The sequence below is a fragment of the Saccoglossus kowalevskii genome, chromosome 16 (genome assembly GCF_978046115.1).
Source record: "Saccoglossus kowalevskii chromosome 16, keSacKowa6.1, whole genome shotgun sequence".
NCBI lineage: Eukaryota > Metazoa > Hemichordata > Enteropneusta > Harrimaniidae > Saccoglossus > Saccoglossus kowalevskii.
The window spans coordinates 14,294,295-14,321,749 of NC_140656.1; the positions used below are offsets into that span (position 1 = coordinate 14,294,295).

At 35.3% G+C, this 27,455-nt stretch overlaps 1 protein-coding gene across 1 annotated transcript; it reads left to right on the plus strand.

Annotated features, from left to right (window-relative positions):
* The first annotated feature begins 7 nt into the window (after positions 1–7).
* On the plus strand, positions 8–26,335 carry LOC102801946 (inactive peptidyl-prolyl cis-trans isomerase FKBP6-like). The gene is made up of 13 exons (XM_085491093.1): positions 8–155; positions 783–885; positions 1,136–1,227; positions 3,035–3,152; positions 5,293–5,382; positions 10,995–11,126; positions 11,793–11,923; positions 15,110–15,169; positions 19,246–19,443; positions 22,046–22,226; positions 23,030–23,117; positions 24,029–24,152; positions 25,638–26,335. Exons 1-13 carry the CDS (start codon positions 57–59, stop codon positions 25,683–25,685), a joined length of 1,464 nt encoding a protein of 487 aa, XP_085347219.1. The 5' UTR covers positions 8–56; the 3' UTR covers positions 25,686–26,335.
* The last annotated feature ends 1,120 nt before the right edge of the window (positions 26,336–27,455 follow it).

Below are 27,455 nucleotides of genomic sequence, written 5' to 3' on the forward strand. Positions count from 1 at the left end.
TAGTTTTGTTCTTCTTTTTCTCTTCTCCGGGAACTTGGGCTTTTCTGGAAAAACTTATGAAAGTTGGTTACTTGGAAACCAAAATGATGGACTCGCCAGAACCCGTTCCAGAACTTGTTGGGTTGTCTATTGAAGATGAAGATCGAATGGTTGAGGTAACTGTTTAATCGAGAAATGTAAACATCTAAATTATCGATTTGTGTTTTCTCATTTCCTCGGAGCATGTGAGATTTGACATGCGTTGACCTTCGGTGACCTTTTTGGGAGTATTTACGGCCGTATTTACATGTATCATTCATTTAATAGTTTAATTTTTAATAATTTTTGTTTACTAAATTTCTTGACAATGCCGATAAAAAAAAATTTCCAAGGCTGGATGAATTTTGATTCTAATTTTCGGACGTTTTACCCACATAAGTTATCATACAACAGGGAGCTGTAATCTCAAAGTTGGGTAATACTTGGGAGTCAAATCTAAGTTTTGTCTCCTTTAGTCTTAGAATCCATGGATTATTTTTGGAGTTATGTTTCCTGGCCATACTTTTCCCATCCATCGGTCAATCTGTGTAAAAAGTTCTTGTAATTTTCAGAATAAGTTTGTAGTTTCAAAAGTTTGCATATCATAAATTTTAAAAATTAATCTGAAAATATTTGAGTACTGAAATAGAAATTTTCCTACCATTGTTGATTCTTATTCTACTGATTTATATGATTGAGTAAACTCACTGAACATTGTGCCATCAAAGATTTGCCATAACATTGAGTTTTTCTATTTAACACAGCCACCAATGGTAAGACTGAAGAATGGCATAGATTTGAATGAACTAAAAAGAGCTGATGGGGAAGGTGCAGAGTTTGAAATATCAACGGATGAAACACCACATGGTAACAAATTCTCAGTAAATTGTGTTAGACCTTAGACTCAAAAGGCCATCTAAATCTTGAAAGAGCAAGAGATCATAAGACTTGATCCCCCCCCCCTAAATAGTGTGCGTCTACTGTACTACATAATGTCCCACACATATTCTTGTTTCATTGTCTGTCCTCCCCCCTCAGTCCAATATCTCATTACTTGGACAGTATATTGTAGGACGCAAAGTGAAACTCTCTTTTTGTTTATATCCACTTAATCTAGAAATTGAACAGTTTGATTCTGCAGAAATGTTTAAACAATTGAATTATGATTGTACAAATGAGTTTGATGACGATTCTGATGATGATACTGTGGTGAGTGAATTTTATTGTTTCCATAGTGATTAATACATTCACTCTACATCATCCCATACTAACTAGTAGGCATCAAACAGGCTGTAATTAAGTTCTAAAATATATGTAGTCACCACAAACAGCTCACTAACAAAATTTTCAATGTGTTAAAATTAAATCTGATAAATTGAATCCACCTGTGTACAATCACAAGAGAAACATTGAATATGCTCCAGGGTTGCTGATCACAAAATCATGGCGTATTTTTCATAGAATAAATACACAAAATATAAGTACCACTCCACATGTTTATTTTAAAACCGTCACCGAGCTATAATCGGGCGTGTTCGTGATCATTTCCCGTGGACAGGAAATTATGCAGACACGATCTGGATTAACAGTAATCTGGTGGCGGCAACGCACATACATCAAAGCGAGTAAACACCGTGTAGCGTCCATCTCTAGTACATGTACGTCCATGGTAAAATGGTGTTAGTAAAATAGAATATGGTCTTATAAAATAAAACAAGATAAAAATAGATTTGGTGCTGACAATGGACGTTAGATAAACGTGCATTGTTTGCGACAGGAAGGTTGTCACCCATTATATCAAAATCGTCAACTGCTGTGTCTTGAGAATTGACCAGCAGACAATATAGCAACAATCCAAAAATGGCGGCCATGTACAAAAGAGCTTTATTTGCATAATCCAAAAGTAGCATAGTTACCAAGTTACATAGAGGGCGATGTTGTCATATTATTTGATTTTGCATAGTAAAATACAGTGTTATCATGTAAGCCATCTCATGTAAAACATTACGCAAATATCCACCAAACAGTAGTTATTTGTGTTAGCATTTAAAGCACTAATTTGAGCAGTGTCTTTCTAAATTTTGAATGTTTTGATAAGCTAGGATGAATGTAAATTGTTTAATTTAGGCAGGTTTTTGATTTTGAATGTGAATTTTTGATTTTGGCAGGTTTCTGATTTTTGAATGTAAAGTGTTTAATTAGGGCAGGTTTCTAATTTTGAATGTTAAGTTTTGATTTTGGCAGGTTTCTGATTTTTGAATGTAAAGTGTTTAATTAGGGCAGGTTTCTAATTTTGAATGTTAAGTTTTGATTTTGGCAGGCTTCTGATTTTGAATGTGAAGTTTTGATTTTGGCAGGTTTCTGATTTTGAATGTGAAGTTTTGATTTTGGCAGGTTTCTGATTTTGAATGTGAAGTTTTGATTTTGGCAGGTTTCTGATTTTGAATGTGAAGTTTTGATTTTGGCAGGTTTCAGATTTTGAATGTGAATTTTTGATTTTGGTAGGTTTCGGATTTGTATGTGAAGTTTTGATTTTGGTAGGTTTCTGATTTTTGAATGTAGAGTGTTTAATTGGGGCAGGTTTCTAATTTTGAATGTTAAGTTTTGATTTTGGCAGGCTTCTGATTTTGAATGTGAAGTTTTGATTTTGGCAGGTTTCTGATTTTGAATGTGAAGTTTTGATTTTGGCAGGTTTCTGATTTTGAATGTGAAGTTTTGATTTTGGCAGGTTTCAGATTTTGAATGTGAAGTTTTGATTTTGGTAGATTTCGGATTTTGAATGTGAAGTTTTGATTTTGGCAGGTTTCAAATTTTTGAATGTAAAATTTTGATTTTGGCAGGTTTCTGATTGTTAAATGTGATGTTTTGATTTTGGCAAGTTTCTGATTTTTAAATGTGAAGTTTTGATTTTGGCAGGTTTCAGATTTTACGGTTTGATTTTAGACAGCTGACACTGTAATGAGTAGTTTCTAAGTTGAAACTATTCATTACAACAAACTTACTATTCATGTTTCAGACGCCATTTGAAAGGATTGCACGAGATATGAAAGAGTTGACAGTTGATAAAGGAGTACTGAAGAAAATGATTAAAGGCGGCATGGGAGAATTTATTCCACCTGGATCGCATTGTAAAGGTGAAGAAATTTAATATATTCACAATCCTCATTAGAACAAAATCTGTGAACTTATTGATTAAACTTCTCGCTTTGTCTTCTCCACACATTGGACCTTGATCACCATTATTTTTAGTCCCTGTCCAGACGTAGTCTGAAAACAGGGATATATAATTTAATTTTCATGTGTGTGTGTGTGTGCGCGTGGTACCAACGTTGTGACGACTTAAATTGAACTTTACACCAACTTACGACGATAGAACCAAATTGTGACTTCACCCTAGTTATTAGGAAAAATCTGGAAAAAAAATGTTGTCCCACCATTGCCATAGCAACAGCCAAAAAACTGTTTTTGTGATAGCTTCTTGTCAAATGTATCTCCTCCTACAAATTTGGGATAAAACACCTCAGTTCATTCTACTCAGCTTGAGTGTGGGCACAAAGTTACTATTTGAATTTTTAATATCTGTTTTCATTACCAAGAAATTTGACCCCAAAGTCAACTGTTCCTGGCTTTTTAACTTTTCTGTGATTTTTTTTTGGCTGAGCCGATTTGGTTCAAACTTGGCAGGCAAGTCACACTTTCACTCTAGTTAGGTTGTAAAATCTGAAAATAAATTCTGGCCCACCGTTTCTATGGCAACAGCCAAAACGCTGAATTTTTTAATGCATTCGCGCCAAATGTATATCACCCTACATTTCTACAATTAAAAAGCACGGACGTAGCTCATTCTACTCAGCTTGAGTGTGGGTATAAAGTTTTTTTATAGCTATTTTCATTACAGAGAAAATTGACCTGAAAGTTGGGATAACTTTAACTGCTCTGTGAATTTTTTTTTTTTTTTGGCTCGGCTTGGCTTGGCTGATTTTGTCTATACTTGAAAGACAGGTCGTACCGTCACTAATTGAAAACAAACTTGGCTCAACACTGCCATGGCAAAGGCCAAAAACTGATTTTTGAATACTTTCGTCCCAAATTTATTACCTCATACCAGTCTTGTAATAGCAGTGTTCAAGTGATCATGACTTTTATTTTGGCTACGTTGTGCACTGGTAAGAGACGCCGACATTGTTACACTGTATCAACGTAATCCCAACGCAACTTTGAATGAACTGTAAATGCTGCTTTCAATCTAGAAAATACTATCGCAGAACAGTTGGAAATAATAAATTTAACAGAATACGTTCTAACAATAAAATAAAATGACTTATAAGACTGACTGTTTATTGCGAACTTTAGTTATAAACCGACGTTAGCTTCACGTTCATGTCCTACCGTGACAACAGCCGAAAACAAGCTGCTTGCTTTTTGAGCGAAGCGGATCGCCAACCAGCCTACCGGCTTGTATGTGTGTGTGTGTCCGTTCATACATCCATACCTGTATCTCAGACATACCTGAGCCAATTATAATGAAACTTCACACATACATCGTATCATACATTAGAAAAAATTAACAAGAGGAAGCAAACAGGGGATCAACTTGGGAACGCCATTTCAGAAAGTTTCTGCACCGTTTTAATGGTGTTTCTATCGCCATTGAAATATTTTTGGAGTAATTTTAGCGTATTTAGTGTCCAGACACATTGTCAGCTGGTGTTGCTGGGAAGTTTTCATGGAGAAAAATATATTTGAGAAAGATTTCATGTTGTACGTCAGCACGGAAGTGCACGGCTCAAGAAATATATTTATGACTTGAAAGCTCAATCGGCAATTCAGTAAGAGGGCGCCAGCCAAGAGTATCAGGGCGCTGTGTCCCTGTTCCCCGGTTTAGAAAAAACCCTGTCATACATACATATACATATGCACATGTATTTGTTTCATGAGGCATTTTGTTTTATACAAATGCCGTTTTTCGAGCCATATAGCTAACATGGCTAGACTGATCATGTTCAAACTTTACGCATACATTATGTCGCACATATGCACATGCATACATTTCAATTTCTGATTCAAAATGGCTTGTTTTGTTGACTATTGCATGAGAGACCATCTCATATCAATGACTCTATTTTGAACCAAATGAACGCATTTTTCTATCGCCTTGAAGGCTTCAAATTTTGTTTAAATGTATGAATAAAATGTGAATTTATTTTATGAAAGTAGGACTAAAGCTTTAACACATTTCTTAATAGTGTACACAACTTCAATTTTTTTCTCCAGTTCACTACAATGCCTACTTGGAGTATTCAGATGAACCCTACGACTCAACCAGACTCAGAAGACATCCACAAGTTATGAAATTAGGAGACGGTAAGTTTAGTATTCCAAAACACATACACACTAAATACTGCAAACTGTATACTTTGCCCAATTATTATCATTATAGGTGAAAGGAAAGATATATGAGGGGCAAATGTCTGTCCTCATCATCGTCGTCGTCTTTGTCATTGTTGCTGTCATTGTCTCTGATATAAACTTTTTCTTGTGTTTACAATAACTTATATCTTTTATATGATCTTTTTCAAGCTTGGATGTTTTATTAACTTATGCATAATATCAGCAGGGTAAAACTAATCTGTATTACAATGGTCTAATCTTACACAAGTTCGGTTGAAATTGTCTGTGGTTACATAACTTATTAAACAATTCTTATTTGATCAAACTTGAAATCAGTCATAATAAAATGTTCACAAAGTTCAATTTTGGTGTGACTAGCACGTATAATTTTTGCAGTTAGTGTGTCTGTTTGTGTTTCTGTGTGTGTGTGTGTGGGTGTGTGTGTGTACTTGGATTGCTATATGTTGCGAGGACAAAAATACAGATATATAGCTACTTCCGAGGACATACACACCTTCCGGGGACCTTTTTCATAGTCCTCGGTAAACATAATTTATATTAATAGTTAATTCGATTATTAATACGTTTTGCGTAGCTTAGGTTTAGTATCGGGGGAAGGTATGGTTCACGTTATATTAATATTAATATAATTGTACCATACCTTACCCCGATACTAAACCTAAGCTTCGCAAACATTTCTATGTTCAGTCACGGGATATTCAACTCTTGTTTAATTAAACTTAATTAAAATGCAATTCTCCATTGTATTGCATTGTAATTGAGTTTAATTAAACTCCAATTAAAACGCAACCCTATATAGGAACGCGTTTTAATCGAGTTCATATCGCAACTATATTAAAACTTAATTCAACTATATTAAAAGTTAATCCAATGAAGTCCTCGGAACATATTGCAATACAAGTATGTGTGTGTGTGTGTGTTCCACTGATATCTCAAGAACCATAAATTGATTATTGATGAAACTTGGTGCATAGATGCTCTGGGCCAATGCGCAGATTTGATTAGGTTTTGGTAAAAATCCATGCATATTAATTACCTAATTAATGATTAATCAATTTTCGGCTTTTCCACTGATATCTCGCGTACTAATCATCACATTTCAATAAAACTTGGTACATAGATGTCATAGGACACTGCACAGACCTGGTAGTTTTTAGGGTAATATCAGTGCATATTAATTACCTATTTTGCATAATTAATTAATTTTCAGCTTTTCATATTTCAAGTAGTAATCATCACATTTCAATGACAATTGGTACATAGTTACTTAAGGACTGTGTAGACCCTGATTAGTTTTTGGCTAAATATTTGTACATATTAATTACCTTATTAGCATAATTAGTTAATTTTCAGCTTTTTGCCTGATATCTCAAGTACTAATTATCATATTTCAATGAGACTTGCTACATAGATCTTCTAGGACTATGCAGAGACCAGATTAGTTTTAATTGGATATTAATTACCTAATTTGCATAATGTTCAGCTGATATATAAAGAACCACGAATTGGATTTTAATGAAACTTTTAAAGAGAACTATGCAGAGACCCAATTAGTTTTTGGTAAATATTTATGCTTATTAATCACCTAATTAACATAATTAATTAACACTGATATCTCAATTACTGATCATCACATTTGAATCAAATTTGGTACATAAATGCTCTAGGACAATAGACGGGCCTGATTAATTTTGGTTAAAATTTGTTCATATTAATTCTCTAATTAGCATAATAATTCAGAATTTTTTTGTTCTGTTCATATTAGTTACCTGATTTACATAATTAGTTTTCAGCTTTTCCATCAATATCTCATGTATGTACAAGTAATTTTCAATTAATTTTTAATGCATCTTCAATACTCTCAGCACACGGGAGTTCTTTGTAAGCTTTCTTTGATCAAGATGTTGTTTTCCTGACTCAAAATTTAATCTGTTTTGTTTGAAATCGAAATTTGAAAACAATAAATATTATAAGGTTTATTATGATATTTCAAAGTATACACAAAAGCATTACGGTGATCACATGTAGCAGAGGTCATGGCAATATTTATACATCTTTTTCTGGTAGTCAGAATATTTAAATGAGAATAACTGTTCGAAATTGCAACGAAAACATCTATATTCAGTGACTGAATTTTATTTTTGACTCCCATGTGCGAAGCACAAAATGGGAGTCTTTGCAGTTAGTGTGTCTGTATGTGTGGGTGTGTATGTGTGTCCGACTGTTCCACTGCTATCTCAAGAACCATACATCGGTTTTTGATGAAACTTGGTGCATAGATACTCTGGGCCAATGCGCAGATTTGATTAGGTTTTGGTAAAAATCCATGCTCGTTAATTACCTAATTTGCATGATAATTAGCTAATTTTTAGCTGTTCTATGACTGTTCCACTGATATCTAAACAACCACTCTTTGGATTTTTATGAAACTTGGTACATAGATGCTCTGAACTAATGCTAGGTTTTGATTAGTTTTTGCTAATAATCCGTGGATACTAATTACCTAATTTGCATAATGATAGTCAATTTTCGGTTTTTCCACTGATATCTCAAGTACTAATCATCACATTTCAATGAAACTTGGTACATAGATGTCATATGACACTGCACAGACCTGATAGTTTTTATGGTAATATCAGTACATATAATTACCTAATTTGCATAATTAATTAATTTTCAGCTTTTGATATAAGTAGCGAGCATTACATTTCAATGAAACTTGGTACTTACATACTCAAGGACTATGCAGAGATTGATTGTTTCGAACAAATATTTGTGCATATTAATCACCTAATTTGCATAATTAGTTAATTTTCAGCTTTTCTACGGGTATCTCAAGTACTAATCATCGCATTTCAATGAAACTTGGTACATAGGTCTCTGCATAGTCCTAAAGGATCTGATTAGTTTCAGGGTAAATAATTGTGCATATTAATTACCTAATTTGCATAATTAATTTTCAGCTTTTCTACTGATATCTAAAGTACTAATCATCACATTTCAATGAATCTAGAATTATGCAGAGACCCAATTAGTTTTCGGTAAATATTTGTGCATATTAATCACCTAATTTGCATAATTAACCAATTTCCAACTTTCACACTGATATCTCAGGTACTAATCATCACATATCAATGAATGTTTATACATGGATGCTGTAGGACAATAGACAGACCTGGATAATTGCGGGTTAAAATCTGTACATATTAATTACCCAATTTGCATAATTAACCAATTTTAAGCTTTCACACTGATATCTAAAGTACTATTTATTGACTCCCATGTGCGAAGCACAAAATGGGAGTCTTTGCAGTTAGTGTGTGTGTATGTGTGTCCGACTGTTCCACTGCTATCTCAAGAACCATACATCGGTTTTTGATGAAACTTGGTGCATAGATGCTCTGGGCCAATGCGCAGATTTGATTAGGTTTTGGTAAAAATCCATGCTCGTTAATTACCTAATTTGCATGATAATTAGCTAATTTTTAGCTGTTCTATGACTGTTCCACTGATATCTAAAGAACCACTCATTGGATTTTGATGAAACTTGATACATAGATGCTCTGAACTAATGCTAGGTTTTGATTAGGTTTTGGTAAAAATCCATGCTCGTTAATTACCTAATTTGCATGATAATTAGCTAATTTTTAGCTGTTCTATGACTGTTCCACTGATATCTAAAGAACCACTCATTGGATTTTGATGAAACTTGGTACATAGATGCTCTGAACATATGCGCAGATTTGTTCAGTTATTGGTAAAAATCCGTGCAGTTTAATTACCTAATTTGCATGATAATTAGCTATTTTTTAGTGGTTCCATGACTGTTCCACTGATATCTAAACAACCACTCATTGGATTTTGATGAAACTTGGTACATAGATGCTCTGAACTAATGCTAGGTTTTGATTATTTTTTGGTAATAATCTGTGGATACTAATTACCTAATTTGCATAATGATTAGTCAATTTTCGGTTTTTCTACTGATATCTCAAGTACTAATCATCACATTTCAATGAAACTTGGTACATAGATGTCATATGACACTGCACAGACCTGATAGTTTTTATGGTAATATCAGTACATATAATTACCTAATTTGCATAATTAATTAATTTTCAGCTTTTGATATAAGTAGTGAGCATTACATTTCAATGAAACTTGGTACTTGCATACTCAAGGACTATGCAGAGATTGATTGTTTCGGATAAATATTTGTGCATATTAATCACCTAATTTGCATAATTAGTTAATTTTCAGCTTTTCCACGGGTATCTCAATCATCGCATTTCATTGAAACTTGGTACATAGATCCTTTAGGACTATGCAGATACCTGATTAGTTTCAGGGTAAATAATTGTGCATATTAATTACCTAATTTGCATAATTAATTTTCAGCTTTTCTACTGATATCTAAAGTACTAATCATCACATTTCAATGAATCTAGAATTATGCAGAGACCCAATTAGTTTTTGGTAAATATTTGTGCATATTAATCACCTAATTTGCATAATTAACCAATTTCCAACTTTAACACTGATATCTCAGGTACTAATGTTCACATCAATGAATGTTTATACATGGATGCTGTAGGACAATGGACAGACCTGGATAATTGTGGGTTAAAATCTGTACATATTAATTACCCAATTTGCATAATTAACCAATTTTAAGCTTTCACACTGATATCTAAAGTACTAATTTCCATTTTAATGAAACTTAGTACAAAGATGCTCTAGGACAATGTACAAACCTAATTAGTTTAGGGTAAAACTCTGTTCATATTATTTCCCTAATTAGCATAATAATTCATAATTTTTTGGTTCTAATCACATTTCAATTAAACTTGGTACATAGAGTTTTTGTTACATTGCGCAGACCTCATTAGTTTTACAATCAAATCTGTTCATGTTAATTTTCTGATTTGCATAATTAGTTTTCAGCTAAGTAATTTCAAATTATATTTAATGTGTCTCCAATACTCTCAGCACATGGGAGTTCTTTCTAAGCTTTCTTTGATTCCATTTTAATGAAACTTAGTACAAAGATGCTCTAAGACAATGAACAAACCTAATTAGTTTGGGGTAAAAATCTGTTCATATTAATTCCCTAATTAGCATAATAATTCATAATTTTTTGGTTCTAATCACATTTCAATTAAACTTGGTACATAGAGTTTTTGTTACATTGCGCAGACCTCATTAGTTTTACACTCAAATCTGTTCATATTAATTTTCTGATTTGCATAATTAGTTTTCAGCTAAGTAATTTCAAATTATATTTAATGTGTCTCCAATACTCTCAGCACATGGGAGTTCTTTCTAAGCTTTCTTTGATTTTAATTTTATTTTTATTTATAGTGCTAAAGCCAATGTAAACAAAGTGTTCATATTTGGTGTCAATAATTGTTAACGCATCAATGTTGGTAATGTCCATGTAGTTGAAGTGCAGATTTGTTTTAAAATGAATGTAGCTTTTTTGAAAATTCTGTTGTTTTCAGGGCTAGATGTACAGTATTATATGAGTACTTTATTCTCGGTTTCAATTTTGAGTGGTTTTACAGGTATCTGTATCCCTGGTTTTGAAATCTGTGTTGGAAGTATGAGAAAAGGCGAAATGTCAAAATATCTAATTAAACCTGAGTACGCTTATGGAAAGCATGGATGTCCACCTCGTATTCCTGGAAATGCAACTAGTAAGTCACAAAATTATATAACTTGTATTAGTACTGTATTGATACATGCTACGAAGTGAGCCATGATTTCGTGGGTCTTCACTGATGGTCAGGGTAATATGCTGTACCTTTATAAATACAACAGGTATACCCTTGTTGGAGAACGCTAAGAATTGACAGCGAGTTTAATTCAGATGGAACCTCATAGATAACCAAAATATTTTGCTGATTTCCTTCAATTCTAGGCTTCATCTTACAAATCAAATATTTTGGCAATTTTAACTCGTTATTTCTTCTTTTTTCTCTTACTATCCATCAATGACACATCGCTACTTTACCACTATACATCTCAATTTGGATATTTAATAGCTGCCTACAGGAGATAAAAACGTAAAATGTTTCTAAAAACTGTCATACAACTCAGGGTTTTTCTAGAAAAAAAACTGCAAGAGGTAGCACTGCAATTAAGCGGCGCCACCAAGTGGGGAAGATAGGGGTCTCCCTGGTAAATCAGAATTTTATGGTTGCCAGAGGATCTGCTCCCCAGGGTAAGGGAGTGTATGGCCATGGCATGAGGGCGCTGCGCCCCTTTTCCCTTGTTTAAAAAAATCCCTGTAGTGTCCACTACTGCAACTACTAATAAAGAAGAATGTTGAATGGAATATCTTTACTTAATTTCCATTGCAGTCTTGATGGAGATTGAGTTAGTGAGTTTTATTGATGATGCCATAACTGAAGAGTTTCACAGATGGACTAAAGAAGAACAGAAAAGAGCTTCATTTGATGAAATCTTAGCTGTGGTTAATGGTGAACGAAAGGTCGGTTCAGCTAGAGACGCATTGTTTATTTTATTACGCTGCATATTTTATTTACCATTGCAGGTTACCCTGTCTGTGCATGCATGTCCTTTCATGTGATGTGTCAATAACTACTAACCACTCATTGATGCATGTTCTGGAGAAATGCACAAATCTGAATACTTTTGTGTTAATTTAGAATAATATTTAGCTAATTGTCTGCTCAGAATGAACTGCTAAATGAAACTTGACGCATGGAGCCGGAAACAGCCACTGGTGGTGTACAATCAAAACCTGGCTTGTCTACGCTCATTCAGACTTGAGTGTAAAGACTAGAAACAGTTAAATTTGGTGACCAAATATACATGAAAGCAAAAAGTTTTATTCGCCCACACAATCCAGCATTCAAAGATTAAACAGGATGGGAACGACAGTTTCTATGTAGACACTCTACTCTCCGCCGAACTTCAGTCTCACAACGTTTATCATCAGAACTTGAAGAAAAAATGCTTTTCACGAGTTTGTCGTACAACAGCGGCGTAAATTCTGTTTGCCTTTGGAACTGATAGGGAATATGGATGAAACACCAATGTACTTTGATTTATTGCCAGGCACATCCATTGGCATTTACCAAATTGAATAAAGTGTGGCGATCAAAGCAATATGAAAGAAAGACATAAATCAAGCTATAAATCATTAGTCAGGCCTGTACTCCTTTATGGATGTGAAACAGGGAAGATGAATAAAACTGAAGAGAATAAATTGGACTTCTTTCAATACCAGTGTTTGAAGGAAACACTGCAAATATTCTGGCCAAACATCATCTCAATAGATGAACTTCACAATCACTAATACGTCAAGAGGTCAGACAAAGAAGATGGAATTGGATAGGACATGTTATGAGAAAGCCAAGTAACCACCATTGTATGATTGCTTTGACATGGCATCTATATGGAAAAAGGAAGGTGGGCAGCCCTAAAACAACATGGAGGAGAACAATGGAAAAGGAGAGAAAGTTGGGTGGATGGAAAACTTGGAATGCGGTCAGGGGAAGTGCACAAGACAGGCAAGAACTGGAAGACGAGCGTTATGACTTTATGTGCCAGGAGGCACAAAGTGGATAGATGAGTAATGAGATATCCATTGAACATAAAGTAGCGGAAAAACATCATTTGACTGTCATTCTAACAGTCTTGGTGAATGGCATGATGCTCCCTCCCATGATTTTATATTCAAGGGTGTACGGAAACTGAAACTCAAAAAATGGTGTGATAAAGATACAATAAAGATGCATTAAAATGCATATGGCTACCATGCACCAAGAGTCGCCAGTTTTTAATCATTCTTGATTCATTCCGCCGCCATCTTGAAGACCGTGTTAACGCCAGTCTGCTGTCTGCTAACACGTACAGGGCCATAATTCCAGGTGGTTGTACATCTAAGCTACAACCCTTGGATGTACAAACCTTTCAAGGATTATATAAAGAAGGATTGGTGCAACTTTATTGAATAACAGATCCTCACACTGAACCCTGGCGAAAGACCCAAGACAGCGACAAAGCAGGAAATAGTTTGGAAGAAACTGAATGAACGACCAGACATGCTGAAAAAATCATTCACAGTTACTGGTTTAGCTAACAATCTTGATGGTTCTGAGGACGTGATATACAGGTTCGATGAAGCCCAACTTTTTTATTCAGGTACAAATGCTATTGCCTGAAGACTATCGGGATCAAATTGGTGGATTTTGTGACAGTATCCGCCATTTACAGGAAGAAAATGAGTACATACTATTTAATACAGGCAACATGGATGAGACAATGATTTGATTCAACAATTAATGCACCATCAGCGACAAACAGCGTGCTAGGAGAAAACAGTATGGTACATATAGCAATGACAGGAGAAAACTGTTGTGTTGTCAGTAAGGGCAAGCCGCCACAAAGATCCTGCATATCTTATTTTCGGGTGAGTGTTTGCTTATAAACGAAATGTTTTATTTAATCAAGGGTTCATAATAAGCTCAACAAGGCAAGGCTTTCCCACACTCTATCTTGTTATGTTTACAAACTGTGTTTTATCTATTGTGTTTTGTTTTCTACACAGTGAACATAATGGACGTTTTGGGCAAGGATTCTTGACATACATTACTGATTCTGCCAATATAAGAATAACTGTGACAGAAAAGGAATGGATGACTTAGGGGGGTGCAATGGTACAACAGTGTATGGGAACTCAATATTGACGATTGTCGGTGACTATTGGTACTCGGCAGAGCTATACAACACATGACGCAGCAGTACGTGAAGCAGCAAACAGTGATACAGACACGGTATTCATACCAGAAGGGAATGTACATCAACCAATAGGATGAATCACAAGACTACTTCATCTCAAACAAGATTGATGCTGACAACATTGAGGAATTACGGGACAAAACTGTTGATATCCCTACCATGATGAAGGCGATGAAGACATTGACTTAGACGGATTTGATGCTGATGAGGCTGATCATTTGACAGTTAATCGACGGGATCTTTGTAGTTTTTTCAACAAACTCTAAATAAATGACATGTGAACCCTTGTAGTTTTTTTTCAACAGTATAACATCGTAATTTCTGACGGATTTCTCTGCATTGATGGTATTATTGTAATAAAATGTGCATATTGTTTTATAATCATGTGCATTCGTTTTTAATTGTGTAAAAGTGGTCATGTATGGACATGACATGCAAAATAATCTTTTATTTCCCTTCCTGTTTTATCATAGTGTATAATTTTTTGAGCGATGCTCAGATAAGTGTCCTCCCCTAGAAAAATCATGACTTTCTGAGTTGAAGACGCTGGCACTAGTGTGGTCAAGTACGGTATCTACTTAGTTTAGTGTTGAAATCTATGAATATTAATTACCTGATTTGCATAAATTTGACAACTTTATGATATCTCAAATTTCAATGAAACTTGGTACATAGGTGTTATAAGATACATGTATATATGTTTAGTGTTGAAATCTGTACATGCTAAAAAAATAAATTACTAGGTAATTTTTATCTATTCAAGAGATATCTCCAAAACCACTTAGCATATGGGATATGTTACGAGATTTGGAATATTCCACAGGATAGGTCTTGTATCTACATCTGGCTTCTAATAGCCTTAAGTCTATTGTTAATTTATAAGCTTCTGTGGATTTTGTTTTTCCTCCAGGCTGGGAATGAGTTATATCAACAAAATCACATTGGCCGTGCTTTCAGTAGATACAATAAGGTATGGAAATCATTTTGCTTGTTGTGTTATCATGATCGTTTCATAAAATATTTGCTTCAACCAAGGCATGCAAGATGTCTGCCGAGTCTTCCTACTCTATCATTATCATACTAATTGTTATCCAGTCTTGTGCAGAAGTCATCTTGAAAACAATATATGGAACCTATTAAACCATTGCTGGTTGAGGTGAATACTCTATGGTACTGTGTTTGGTGAGAACCAGATACAGACAGCAACCACCTAGGAGATTTCATTAAAATCAAACCTGTGTATACCGACCACCCAAGTGACTTAATTAAAATGAAACCTGTGTATAGCGACCACCCATAAACCTTTAAAAAATGAAACCTGTGTATAGTGAACACCCAAAAACCTTTATAAAATCAAACCTGTGTATAGCGACCACCCAAGGGACTTCATTGAACTCAAACCTGAGTATATAGTGACCACACAAAAACCTTTATAAATTTAAACCTGTATATAGCGACCACCCAAGGGACTTCATTAAAATCAAACCTGTGTATATAGTGACCACACAAAAACCTTTATAAATTCAAACCTGTGTATAGCGACCACCCAAGGGACTTCATTAAAATCAAACCTGAGTATATAGTGACCACAAAAACCTTTATAAATTCAAACCTGTATATAGCGACCACCCAAGGGACTTCATTAAAATCAAATCTGTGTATGTAGTGACCACACAAAAACCTTTATAAAATCAAACCTGTATATAGCGACCACCCAAGGGACTTCATTAAAATCAAATCTGTGTATGTAGTGAACACCCAAAAACCTTTATAAATTCAAACCTGTATATAGCGACCACCCAAGGGACTTCATTAAAATCAAATCTGTGTATGTAGTGACCACACAAAAACCTTTATAAAATCAAACCTGTGTATAGCGACCACCCAAGGGACTTCATTAAAATCAAACCTGAGTATATAGTGACCACACAAAAACCTTTATAAATTCAAACCTGTATATAGCGACCACCCAAGGGACTTCATTAAAATCAAATCTGTGTATGTAGTGAACACTCAAAAACCTTAATTTATAAATTCAAACCTGTATATAGCGACCACCCAAGGGACTTCATTAAAATCAAACCTGTGTATATAGTGACCACCCAAAAACCTTTATAAAATCAAACCTATGTATAGCAACCCTAGAGTTCATTAAAATGGTCTTTTTATGGATAATTTGTACATTTAACATAATATTTGTCCGAAAAATACTGAGATGTTACTCTTTTTATTTAAGTTGATCAATATCCAAATTAAATAAAGTTTGACTTTAATGAATTAAAAATTGTTCTATAAACATAATATTAATTATTATTTAGGTCTCTAAACAATAGCAAATCTGCAAAAATGTTGCTAAAATGACACTATGGGCAGGTAATTTTTATACACAGGTTGCTAATATGTTGTGCCTTGGGACTACCTAAAATTGGTCACTGTAGGCAGGTGATCTTTAAACACAGGTTGCTACTATGTTGTGCCTTGAGACTACCTAAAATTGGTCACTGTAGGCAGGTGATCTTTAAACACAGGTTGCCAATATGTTGTGCATTGGGACTACCTAAAATTGGTCACTGTAGGCAGGTGATCTTTATACACAGGTTGCTAATATGGTGTGCATTGAGACTACCTAAAATTGGTCACTGTAGGCAGGTGATCTTTAAACACAGGTTGCCAATATGTTGTGCATTGGGACTACCTAAAATTGGTCACTGTAGGCAGGTGATCTTTATACACAGGTTGCTAATATGGTGTGCATTGAGACTACCTAAAATTGGTCACTGTAGGCAGGTGATCTTTAAACACAGGTTGCCAATATGTTGTGCATTGGGACTACCTAAAATTGGTCACTGTAGGCAGGTGATCTTTATACACAGGTTGCTACTATGTTGTGCCTTGAGACTACCTAAAATTGGTCACTGTCGGCAGGTGATTTTTATACACAGGTTGCTAATATGGTGTGCATTGAGACTACCTAAAATTGGTCACTGTAGGCAGGTGATCTTTATACACAGGTTGCTAATATCGTGTGCATTTTGACCTCCTAAAATTGGTCACTGTAGGCAGGTGATCTTTATACACAGGTTGCTACTATGTTGTGCCTTGAGACTACCTAAAATTGGTCACTGTAGGCAGGTGATCTTTATACACAGGTTGCTAATATGTTGTGCCTTGAGACTACCTAAAATTGGTCACTGTAGGCAGGTGATCTTTATCCACAGGTTGCTAAGATGGTGTGCATTGAGACTACCTAAAATTGGTCACTGTCGGCAGGTGATTTTTATACACAGGTTGCCAATATGTTGTGCCTTGGGACTACCTAAAATTGGTCACTGTAGGCAGGTGATTTTTATACACAGGTTGCTAATATGTTGTGCCTTGGGACTACCTAAAATTGGTCACTGTAGGCAGGTGATCTTTATACACAGGTTGCTAATATGTTGTGCCTTGAGACTACCTAAAATTGGTCACTGTAGGCAGGTGATCTTTATCCACAGGTTGCTAAGATGGTGTGCATTGAGACTACCTAAAATTGGTCACTGTCGGCAGGTGATTTTTATACACAGGTTGCCAATATGTTGTGCCTTGGGACTACCTAAAATTGGTCACTGTAGGCAGGTGATTTTTATACACAGGTTGCTAATATGTTGTGCCTTGGGACTACCTAAAAGTGGTCACTGTAAGCAGGTGATCTTTATACACAGGTTGCTAATATGTGTTGTGCCTTGGGACTACCTAAAATTGGTCACTGTAGGCAGGTCATCTTTAAACACAGGTTGCTACTATGTTGTGCCTTGGGACTACCTAAAATTGGTCACTGTCGGCAGGTGATTTTTATACACAGGTTGCTAATATGGTGTGCATTGAGACTACCTAAAATTGGTCACTGTAGGCAGGTGATCTTTATACACAGGTTGCTACTATGTTGTGCCTTGAGACTACCTAAAATTGGTCACTGTCGGCAGGTGATTTTTATACACAGGTTGCTAATATGGTGTGCATTGAGACTACCTAAAATTGGTCACTGTAGGCAGGTGATCTTTATACACAGGTTGCTAATATCGTGTGCATTTTGACCTCCTAAAATTGGTCACTGTAGGCAGGTGATCTTTATACACAGGTTGCTACTATGTTGTGCCTTGAGACTACCTAAAATTGGTCACTGTAGGCAGGTGATCTTTATACACAGGTTGCTAATATGTTGTGCCTTGAGACTACCTAAAATTGGTCACTGTAGGCAGGTGATCTTTATCCACAGGTTGCTAAGATGGTGTGCATTGAGACTACCTAAAATTGGTCACTGTCGGCAGGTGATTTTTATACACAGGTTGCCAATATGTTGTGCCTTGGGACTACCTAAAATTGGTCACTGTAGGCAGGTGATTTTTATACACAGGTTGCTAATATGTTGTGCCTTGGGACTACCTAAAATTGGTCACTGTAGGCAGGTGATCTTTATACACAGGTTGCTAATATGTTGTGCCTTGAGACTACCTAAAATTGGTCACTGTAGGCAGGTGATCTTTATCCACAGGTTGCTAAGATGGTGTGCATTGAGACTACCTAAAATTGGTCACTGTCGGCAGGTGATTTTTATACACAGGTTGCCAATATGTTGTGCCTTGGGACTACCTAAAATTGGTCACTGTAGGCAGGTGATTTTTATACACAGGTTGCTAATATGTTGTGCCTTGGGACTACCTAAAAGTGGTCACTGTAAGCAGGTGATCTTTATACACAGGTTGCTAATGTGTTGTGCCTTGGGACTACCTAAAATTGGTCACTGTAGGCAGGTGATCTTTAAACACAGGTTGCTACTATGTTGTGCCTTGGGACTACCTAAAATTGGTCACTGTCGGCAGGTGATTTTTATACACAGGTTGCTAATATGGTGTGCATTGAGACTACCTAAAATTGGTCACTGTAGGCAGGTGATCAATATATGAAGTTACCGGTAGTCATTATAAACACAGTTTTGACTTTATATCAACAGGCGTCACCAAATTCTATCTTGAAATAATTGAATAATGTTGACTTACTATTTATTAGGGTCATAGGATCTTGGAATCCTGCACTCTACAGAATGAAGAGGAGGAGAAAAAAATGGAGAAGACTTTGTTAAGATTGTATCTGAATATGGCCTTGTGTAGTATTAAGCTACGACAATCTGCTAGGGCTATCACGTTCTGTAAGAAAGCACTGGAAATTGATTCAAGTAATGTCAAAGCATTATTCAGGCATGGACAGGTAAGGGTTTCTTTTAATACAATAACTTATAACTTTAAAAGTGGATGTTTATTGGTTGGTGTCTTGGGACTTTTATGTATTTTACTTTGTTTTGCCGTACACAAGTGCAGATTTGTTTTAGTAAAGTTTTGAAAAAGATTATGTCAAGACAAAATTTCATGACAACAGGGACTTGCGTTTTGACCTTTGTGCATCCGTGTGTTTGTACGTGTGTGTGTGTGTGCGTGCATGCATGCGTCCGTCCGGCCGGCTTTGTATCTTAGACATGCGGACCAATCACAATCAAACTTCACACATACATCATACATAATATTGTACATATGCACATCAATTTGTTTCACAATTTGATTCAAGATGGCCGAATGGTGGCCATTGTTGTGCTAAAATCAAAATCAAGCATTATGGATGGATTTTGTTTAAACTTGGTACATACGTTGGACATTATGGGACCTTGGTGCCAGGGTTCTCCCCAGAAAAAATGCATAGCGCCGGGGCTAATTTGCATAATAATTTGCATATCATTTACATATCTTTCCTTCATTGATTAACAGAACTTATTTACAATTATGAATATTAGTGAGCTCAGTCACAGGGCAAATATTTTTTTTAATGGAATCAACACATTATGTTTCACAATTTAGAAGAGTTTGAAACATTCTGGAAATACAAATGCTGCAGACTAAAAACAAACACAAATACATTATTGTTGCAATTTAATTGTTTTGTAAAACGTTGAAGGAAACGCATTCAAAACGTTAAGCCAGATTTATGTTCACGAATCTCATAATTTTATTCACTCCAAAAACATTCTCCTTCAAAAAATCGATCACGTAATTAATTGACGTATTGTTGTAATTTATTATTCGTACCATCAACTTCTAAAACGTTTACAATTACAGTAATGAGCGAACAAATAAAGCTTCAAAATGATCATCAAAGTTACGACGTGACATAACTTACTTGGCCATGTTATACACCAGTTATAGCAATAATTCCTCAACAAATTTTACTTCTTTTTTTTTTTTTGATATGAAATGTAAGTAAAATCCGACTTATTTTTATCGGGAGCGATTATTTTTGATCACTTTATCGCTTCGGTAAAAAAAAAACAGACCCGCCATGATGTTTGTGAAACATTAGCATGTGTCCTTTGACCCGATGGGTCAAGAATTCCATTAACCAATCAAAATGCCGCATGGTAATGCCAGTAGAACCCGAAGTTTTCCGAATGGTAGTGATCATAAAAATTACATTGCGGAAGTAAAGCGATGTCGTAGCACGATGTGTTGGCATCGATTTCAATTGAAAACTGCATGACAGCTTTCGAAAGAGGTGATTTGCAATTTTTAAAAGGTAAATTAGGTCTTGAAAGAAGAGTTTTTACATGATTCGCAATGATAACAGTTCAAATGTATTTTACCAAATCACGCAATAAACACGTTGTTTTTTTCTTGAGTAGCGTGAACTGATCGTGAACTCCGATTTGACCATGTTATATCGAGGTGGAATTGATTTTGAAATAATTTTAGCTTTCAATCTAAAGACTGTGTCTATCGCAGAAAGTATTTACTTACAAAGAGGTGCTAATTCCACAAATTTGACTAGCCGCTACGTATCGTGCGACTAGGTCTATTGTTTATAAATTATAATCCACGACTGGCAGGATGCATGTCGGTCGGTACGTAATTATACCAACAATCAGAAAATAGTCAACGTCGGAAGCATTTCCGTGGTGGTCACTAATTTTGAGTGACGGTCGGGGCCGACCGGCGTGGCGAACAAAGCTTTTTCACATCTGATATTGGCATGTCAAATATGAATCAAGCGCCGAGGTCCCAAGTGAAGCGCCGAGATTCACAGGTATAGCGCCGCGGACCTCGGCGCTAAAAAGCCCTGGGGAGAACCCTGCTTGGTGCACATCATTTTGTTTTAATGAATGCAGTTCTAATGCCATATTTCTGCCATGCTTCGACTGATTATGTTCAAACTTTATATATTCATTATACATCATGACATAGATATATTAGTTTGACTATCTGATTCAAAATGACCAAATGGCAGCCGTTTTTGTGCTAAAAAAATCAAGCATTTCTGGCATTCCAGAACTGGATCTTGGCGTTTATGGATGGATTTTGTTCAAACTTGCTACATACATTAGAGATTATGGGTTCCTGATGCATGTCATTTATTTTTCAGATCTGATTCAAAATGGCTGACTGGTGGCCGTTTTGTTTAAATGAATGCGCTTCTAGAGCCATACACTTGTATCTCTGATGCGCTTTGACTGATTATGTTCAAATTTGTTTTACATCATGTTATAGATATATAGATGTATTCAAAATGGCTGACTGGTGGCCATTTCGTTTTAATTAATGCTGTTCCAGAGCAATATTTCTCAATATGGACAAGTACTCGTTTGACAATCAGATCATTTTAATGTTAAAAATATCATCATAATCAAGCATCATCTTCTGGATCCATACTTCTGACATGTTTAATGTTCCAACTACTAATATATTACTATAAACAAAACTATATATCTTAAATTTGATATCTAACAGGGACTGTGCCATGCATGGCTTGTATTTTTCACACTTTATAGGCACTGCATCAGTTGAGTGACTTTGATCGTGCTAAACAATGTCTGGTAAAAGTACAGAAGATTGAGCCCCATAATGAAGAAATAACAAGAGAACTCCGAAAGCTGGATGTATCTGTGAAAAAATTCCGAGAACTAGAGAAGGATCTGTATGGTAGAATGTTTGCTAAAAACAACAACAAAGGTAATCACAACGCTATAGCTGTAATACATTATCAGTTATTCTCAAGAGCAAACGTCCAGGCATTTTCACCGTCTTGCAACCACAACGGTTGAATCAATGGTTGAAGACTTTGGGCTAGTTGTTTAAGACTTTCCTGAACAGTATAACAAGATTACCCCCAGGGTTTATTTTAGAAAAAAACTGCAAGAGGGAGCGCTGCAACTCAGCGGAGCCACCAAGTAGTGGAGAATTTTTGATAATTCTAAGTTAAAATGGAGCATACTATGGCTTCCTTGGGGTCAAAATTACTATCAGACAGGTCACAGTTGAAAACTGTGGCCACATTTGATCTCTGGTCAATCAGAGTTTTATGGTAGCCAGAGAATCTGATCCCCAGGGTAACGGGGCGCATAGCCATGACATGAGGGCGCTGTTCCCTTGTTTAAAAATCCCTGTGCAACATGGCATGTTCCATGGCAACTCATAAAAATACTTTGGACAATGCTGCATATCTTAGCAACAAAGCGCTTTCTATGACATAGCCCCGCCCCTGAGAAAAATGGAGACTTTCAGTAGGCAATACGTTAAAGCTTAAAGCGGAGGGGTTGTCACCTGCAGATACAAAGGATTAGGGTTGCAAACAACAATAACAAACGTTAAAAACACAAAGGCTCATGTCGTTTGTTTGTAAATGACACACTATCGTTGTTCGGCATATGTGCAGGTGACTACTTCCCTGCTTTAATCTCATTGATCTCGTATAATTTCGAAAATTTGAAGCCACTTACATATGCATTGGGATTTACAATAACTTGTTATTCCAGTAGCTACAGCTGGGAATGGAGATGCCCCAAAAGTTACTTTGAAGGAATGCTCTCAAGAATTTCAGAAGCAAGTTACAGAAACATTGAGGTAAAGAAAAAACCATTAGAAACATATATATACACTCATTCAGACTAGACAGCTAGTGGTTTCCTGATGTAGTAAGTCTACAGTATGTAGTGTACATACATCATTATGTCGTACTTACACATAATAAAATCACAATTTACGGTATTACGGCGAAATAGTTTTGTGCCATATTTTCTCAGTTAAAACACAGAAAGACAGACATAATTCCACTAGTATAGTTTTGTTAAATGGAAAATAGTAGATCACCACCAAAATAAAGACATGCTTAAATCTGTATTTGAAAAGGTCAAATATCAATCAAATTTTAAGCCAGGTCTATTTTGGCCTCATCAAACATAAACAGAAATTGACATATGCACACAAAACTATCAGGTCATCTGCAGAATTGCCCCCCCCCCCCCCAAAAAAAAATGGACAAATCAGTAATTATAGTAGTTGATGCATATTGACTTTAATACAATATGTCAGGCCTACCGGTATTCTGTTTGCATTTTACTATGTTGGGTTTTTTATCATCACTATACAAAATGTACTTTTGTAAACAGTTTATTTTCCTCCAGTAAACCAAACTTAGTTTACAACAATGCTATACAATTGTTAGGTAACTGGAAATTCCAGCACCTTAGTGAGTTTTTGAATGGATGAAACAAAAGAATGTGTGTGTTAGCTGCCAGGTGATGAGAACTTATGTTAGTGATTATATTCCCTAAAGACTGGCAGAATTTTTAGCACAGTTAAATTTGTCATTCTGACCATACTTCTGAAAAACAATTACAGCAGCTCTTTAGGGATTTAATAAGGTTCAAAATGGTAAAGTAGTAAAAGTTCTTGAGAAATCAATTTCCAATGGGTAATTTGTAATGTTGTGAACCATACTACCATATAACAATGCTGTCGTCTCTGTTTACTAGTAATTTCAAGGATATGGACATTCAAGAAATGCCTCTATCTGTGGTATCGTTCACTCCATCTGAAATTGATTATGTTACCAAGTGTGCTGCAGGCATGGACTTTGATATAAAATACACTGGACCGGTGAGTATATGCTATGTGTCATCGGATTTACTTACTGTAGAATACATTATTTTCACTATTTTCCCTGAAGGGATGATTCTGTGAAAATAAAATCCAGCGAATATACTTTTTTTCCTATATTTCACATTAAACTCATCAGTGAAAATAAATTCCATACAAAACGCCCAAACAGCCTTTTCAGCGAAAATTAATTCCAGCGAAAATAAAGTATTCTACAGTATATTATTATATAATATCAACTCTTCTTAGAAAGTTGTGTGGTTTAATGTTAATGTGTTGTAAAGCATCTGTGAATTGGGAGGTCTGGCTTTCTTGTCTAATGGTATGCCATGGAATATACTTTTCCAGCTCATAGGCAATAATTACTGTGGAATAGCTAGAAATTTTTAGCTCCCCTGTTGACGAAATCAAGCTTTCCCTTTACACTTTTGACTTCTTCCAGGAAAGTAACTTGGGTGGTTCTCCTTTAGATTTGACTATAAATTCTCTAATGTGGATAGCAAATGCCATCTTTGAACTTCTTGACAGCTAGCCTTTAATTTCTTTAATATTCTATATGTAGGACTGTTTTTAGATTTGATCATTTCAATCTAATTTATTTTATACTAGATTAGATTATGTGTCACAAACAGTGTAGATATATTTGACAGGCTGCTTGTTTTCGTTTGTTTGAGCACCAGGGACGATTGGACAAATGGTCTTGTATGAGGAATCAAACAACCCATATTTCAAGCATGAATTTCAGTTGGTAGACCCAAAATTTACCCTCTAAGATGGTCACTTATATTCTAAACCATTCATTTATTATTAAGTGAAAACGTTGACATGTTATAACATGTATTAGTCTGGAAATATTGGCTTTGTTTTGTGGGTGACAGTGAAATGGTTTGATTGGTTGATAAATATAACAATTTTCCAAACAATGGATGTCACAGTTATAGGACAGTCCATAGCATTGGGAAAATCCTTTGAAAGTCTTTGGGTTGTCTTTAAATTACAGGAAAAATAACAAAATCATTGAAAAGTCTTTAAATTTGTTCATAGTTATTACAACTACCATATCCTCAGAACTTTGATGCGCCTTGGTGATGATGCTGATCTGAATTAAGGGTCAAAATGTCTTTACATTTTTTCATAGTTATTAATTCATTTTAGAAAGGCCTGTTTTCTCCTCAGAACTTTGATGAGCTCTGGTGATAATGTTGCCCTGAATTAAGCGTCAAAATGAGTTTCATGGGGAAAAGGTCTAGAAGTCTTGGAAATCATTTGGCTCTTGGTGCTATGGACCCTGTATGACTTTGTTCTCCACTGATACTGATAAAAGCGATGAAAGAGTGCCTGCAATGTTTGAATTAAATTTACATAGTTAATGACCAAAATCAAGGCAACTTTTACGACTAGTATGGAGAGGGCTGAAAATCCCACAAAATAATAGAAAGATGACATTTTTAATTACAATGTACATCTATTTTTCATTTTCAACAGAAAAGTGAAAGATTCATGAAAATCATCAAGAGAAGCGAAGCTGAGTAGAAACTGGGAGAAAATGCGTTTTCTGTTGCATTTGGGAAATCATGTTGAAATTTTTTTAGATTTGTTTGCTCACACGCTCAGTTGAAGTGAGAGTTGTTTTTAATTAAAATTTTCAGTAGGAAATGTAGAGCACAAAAAACTATAATCTTTCATTTTTTTAAATTAATAATCGTAAACTGTTCTTCCTGCAAGTGTTCAGGAAAAAAACTTGCTAGGTGTAGTTTCATTCAGAAACACAAATATCTTCAGAACAATCAGTACGTGTTCATCTGCTGATTAGGGGTACAGGCTATTAGATGGTAGAAGACGAGGTCTCGTTAACATTTTATTTGTGAACTAATGATCATGTAAGATCTGAACGCATTATACATTAGTAGTTGATCAGTAAGAGGTGTATACACCGGCTGCAACTGTATTTTAGTCACGCAATCAGATTGATGACAAAAACAAAAGAAATTATGCAAATTTCTGTATGTGATTAAATTGTTGCAAGGAAAAACTAGATAGCAGCTTTCTGCACCTGTTATGTTTTTGTTGTGTGTCACTATGCCACATACACTGATCATTTATTTTTTTTACTAAATTCTCTTTTCACTGTTGTATACATTTGTTTTAATGACGTTATAATAAATCCATGGTAATTGTGAAAAGACACTCGTTACTAGCTGTACACCATCTATGCAAAGCTATGAATTTACATTGTTCAACCAGAATTCACATCACCACCAGACTTTTTCGCCCATTTGGCTCCAGTCTTCTGAAGGAAAGTGCGATGAAAAGTTAAAGTGATCCAAATAAACTTTAGTTATGGTGATTTAACTTTTCAAGGGAAATTGTAGAGCATATATCTGATAGTTTGTCAGTAATGCCAAGAAAACTGTAAAAGATTTTCAAAATTCGATCTTTGATAAAAGAAATTTTGTGCTGCAGTTTTGCGGCTCAAACTGTTGCATGTATCAATGTGGAAATACATTTCAGAAAGCATTTCATTGACCTATCTTTAAAGCTATTTATAACTGATTTGTGGGGTCATTGCTAGGCAACCAGTGGACGCAGCACAACTACATCACTAGGGTTAGTGCATCAAAGTTTCATCCAAATCAATTGATGCTACAGTGGGATAAATGATCAAGGCACAAACACAGCAATAATTACTATGATCTGACTTTATCTTGACATTTTGTTGCACAAAAATGCATGGTTAACTCCCACCCCACCTACCTACATTGTATATAATGGGGAGGGGGTGTTATCACTCTAGAATTGTCATCTTACCCTGTTTGTCATTATTTTAAGAAACTTGGTACATTAATGCTGTGGGAAAATACACAGATCCCATTAATCTGTGCACATTATTAAACTTCCAGCTTTTCCATTGATATTTCAGTCGAACTTGGTACGTAGCACATACAGGATTAGTTTTGGGTTAAAAATCTTTGCATAATGTCAGTTTTCATCAATCTCAAGTACATGTACTAATCATTGCATTTCAATGAATCTTTATAGTCAATTTCTGGCTTTTCCATTGATATCTTTAACAGCTGATCATCATATTCCAATTAAACATGATAAATGGATGCTTATGATTGAAATCAATGAATACCAATAAGACTTGGTGTGTCTGTGCTAAAGATGCTAAAGATTTGGATTGAATCTAGCATACTAATTTGCAGGATTAGTTTTATGGTGATAATCATGCATCATGCATCAGGCAATTTCTGATCTCAAAAACAAAATCAGATTTAATTTAAAATTGTTGCACAGGTGCTC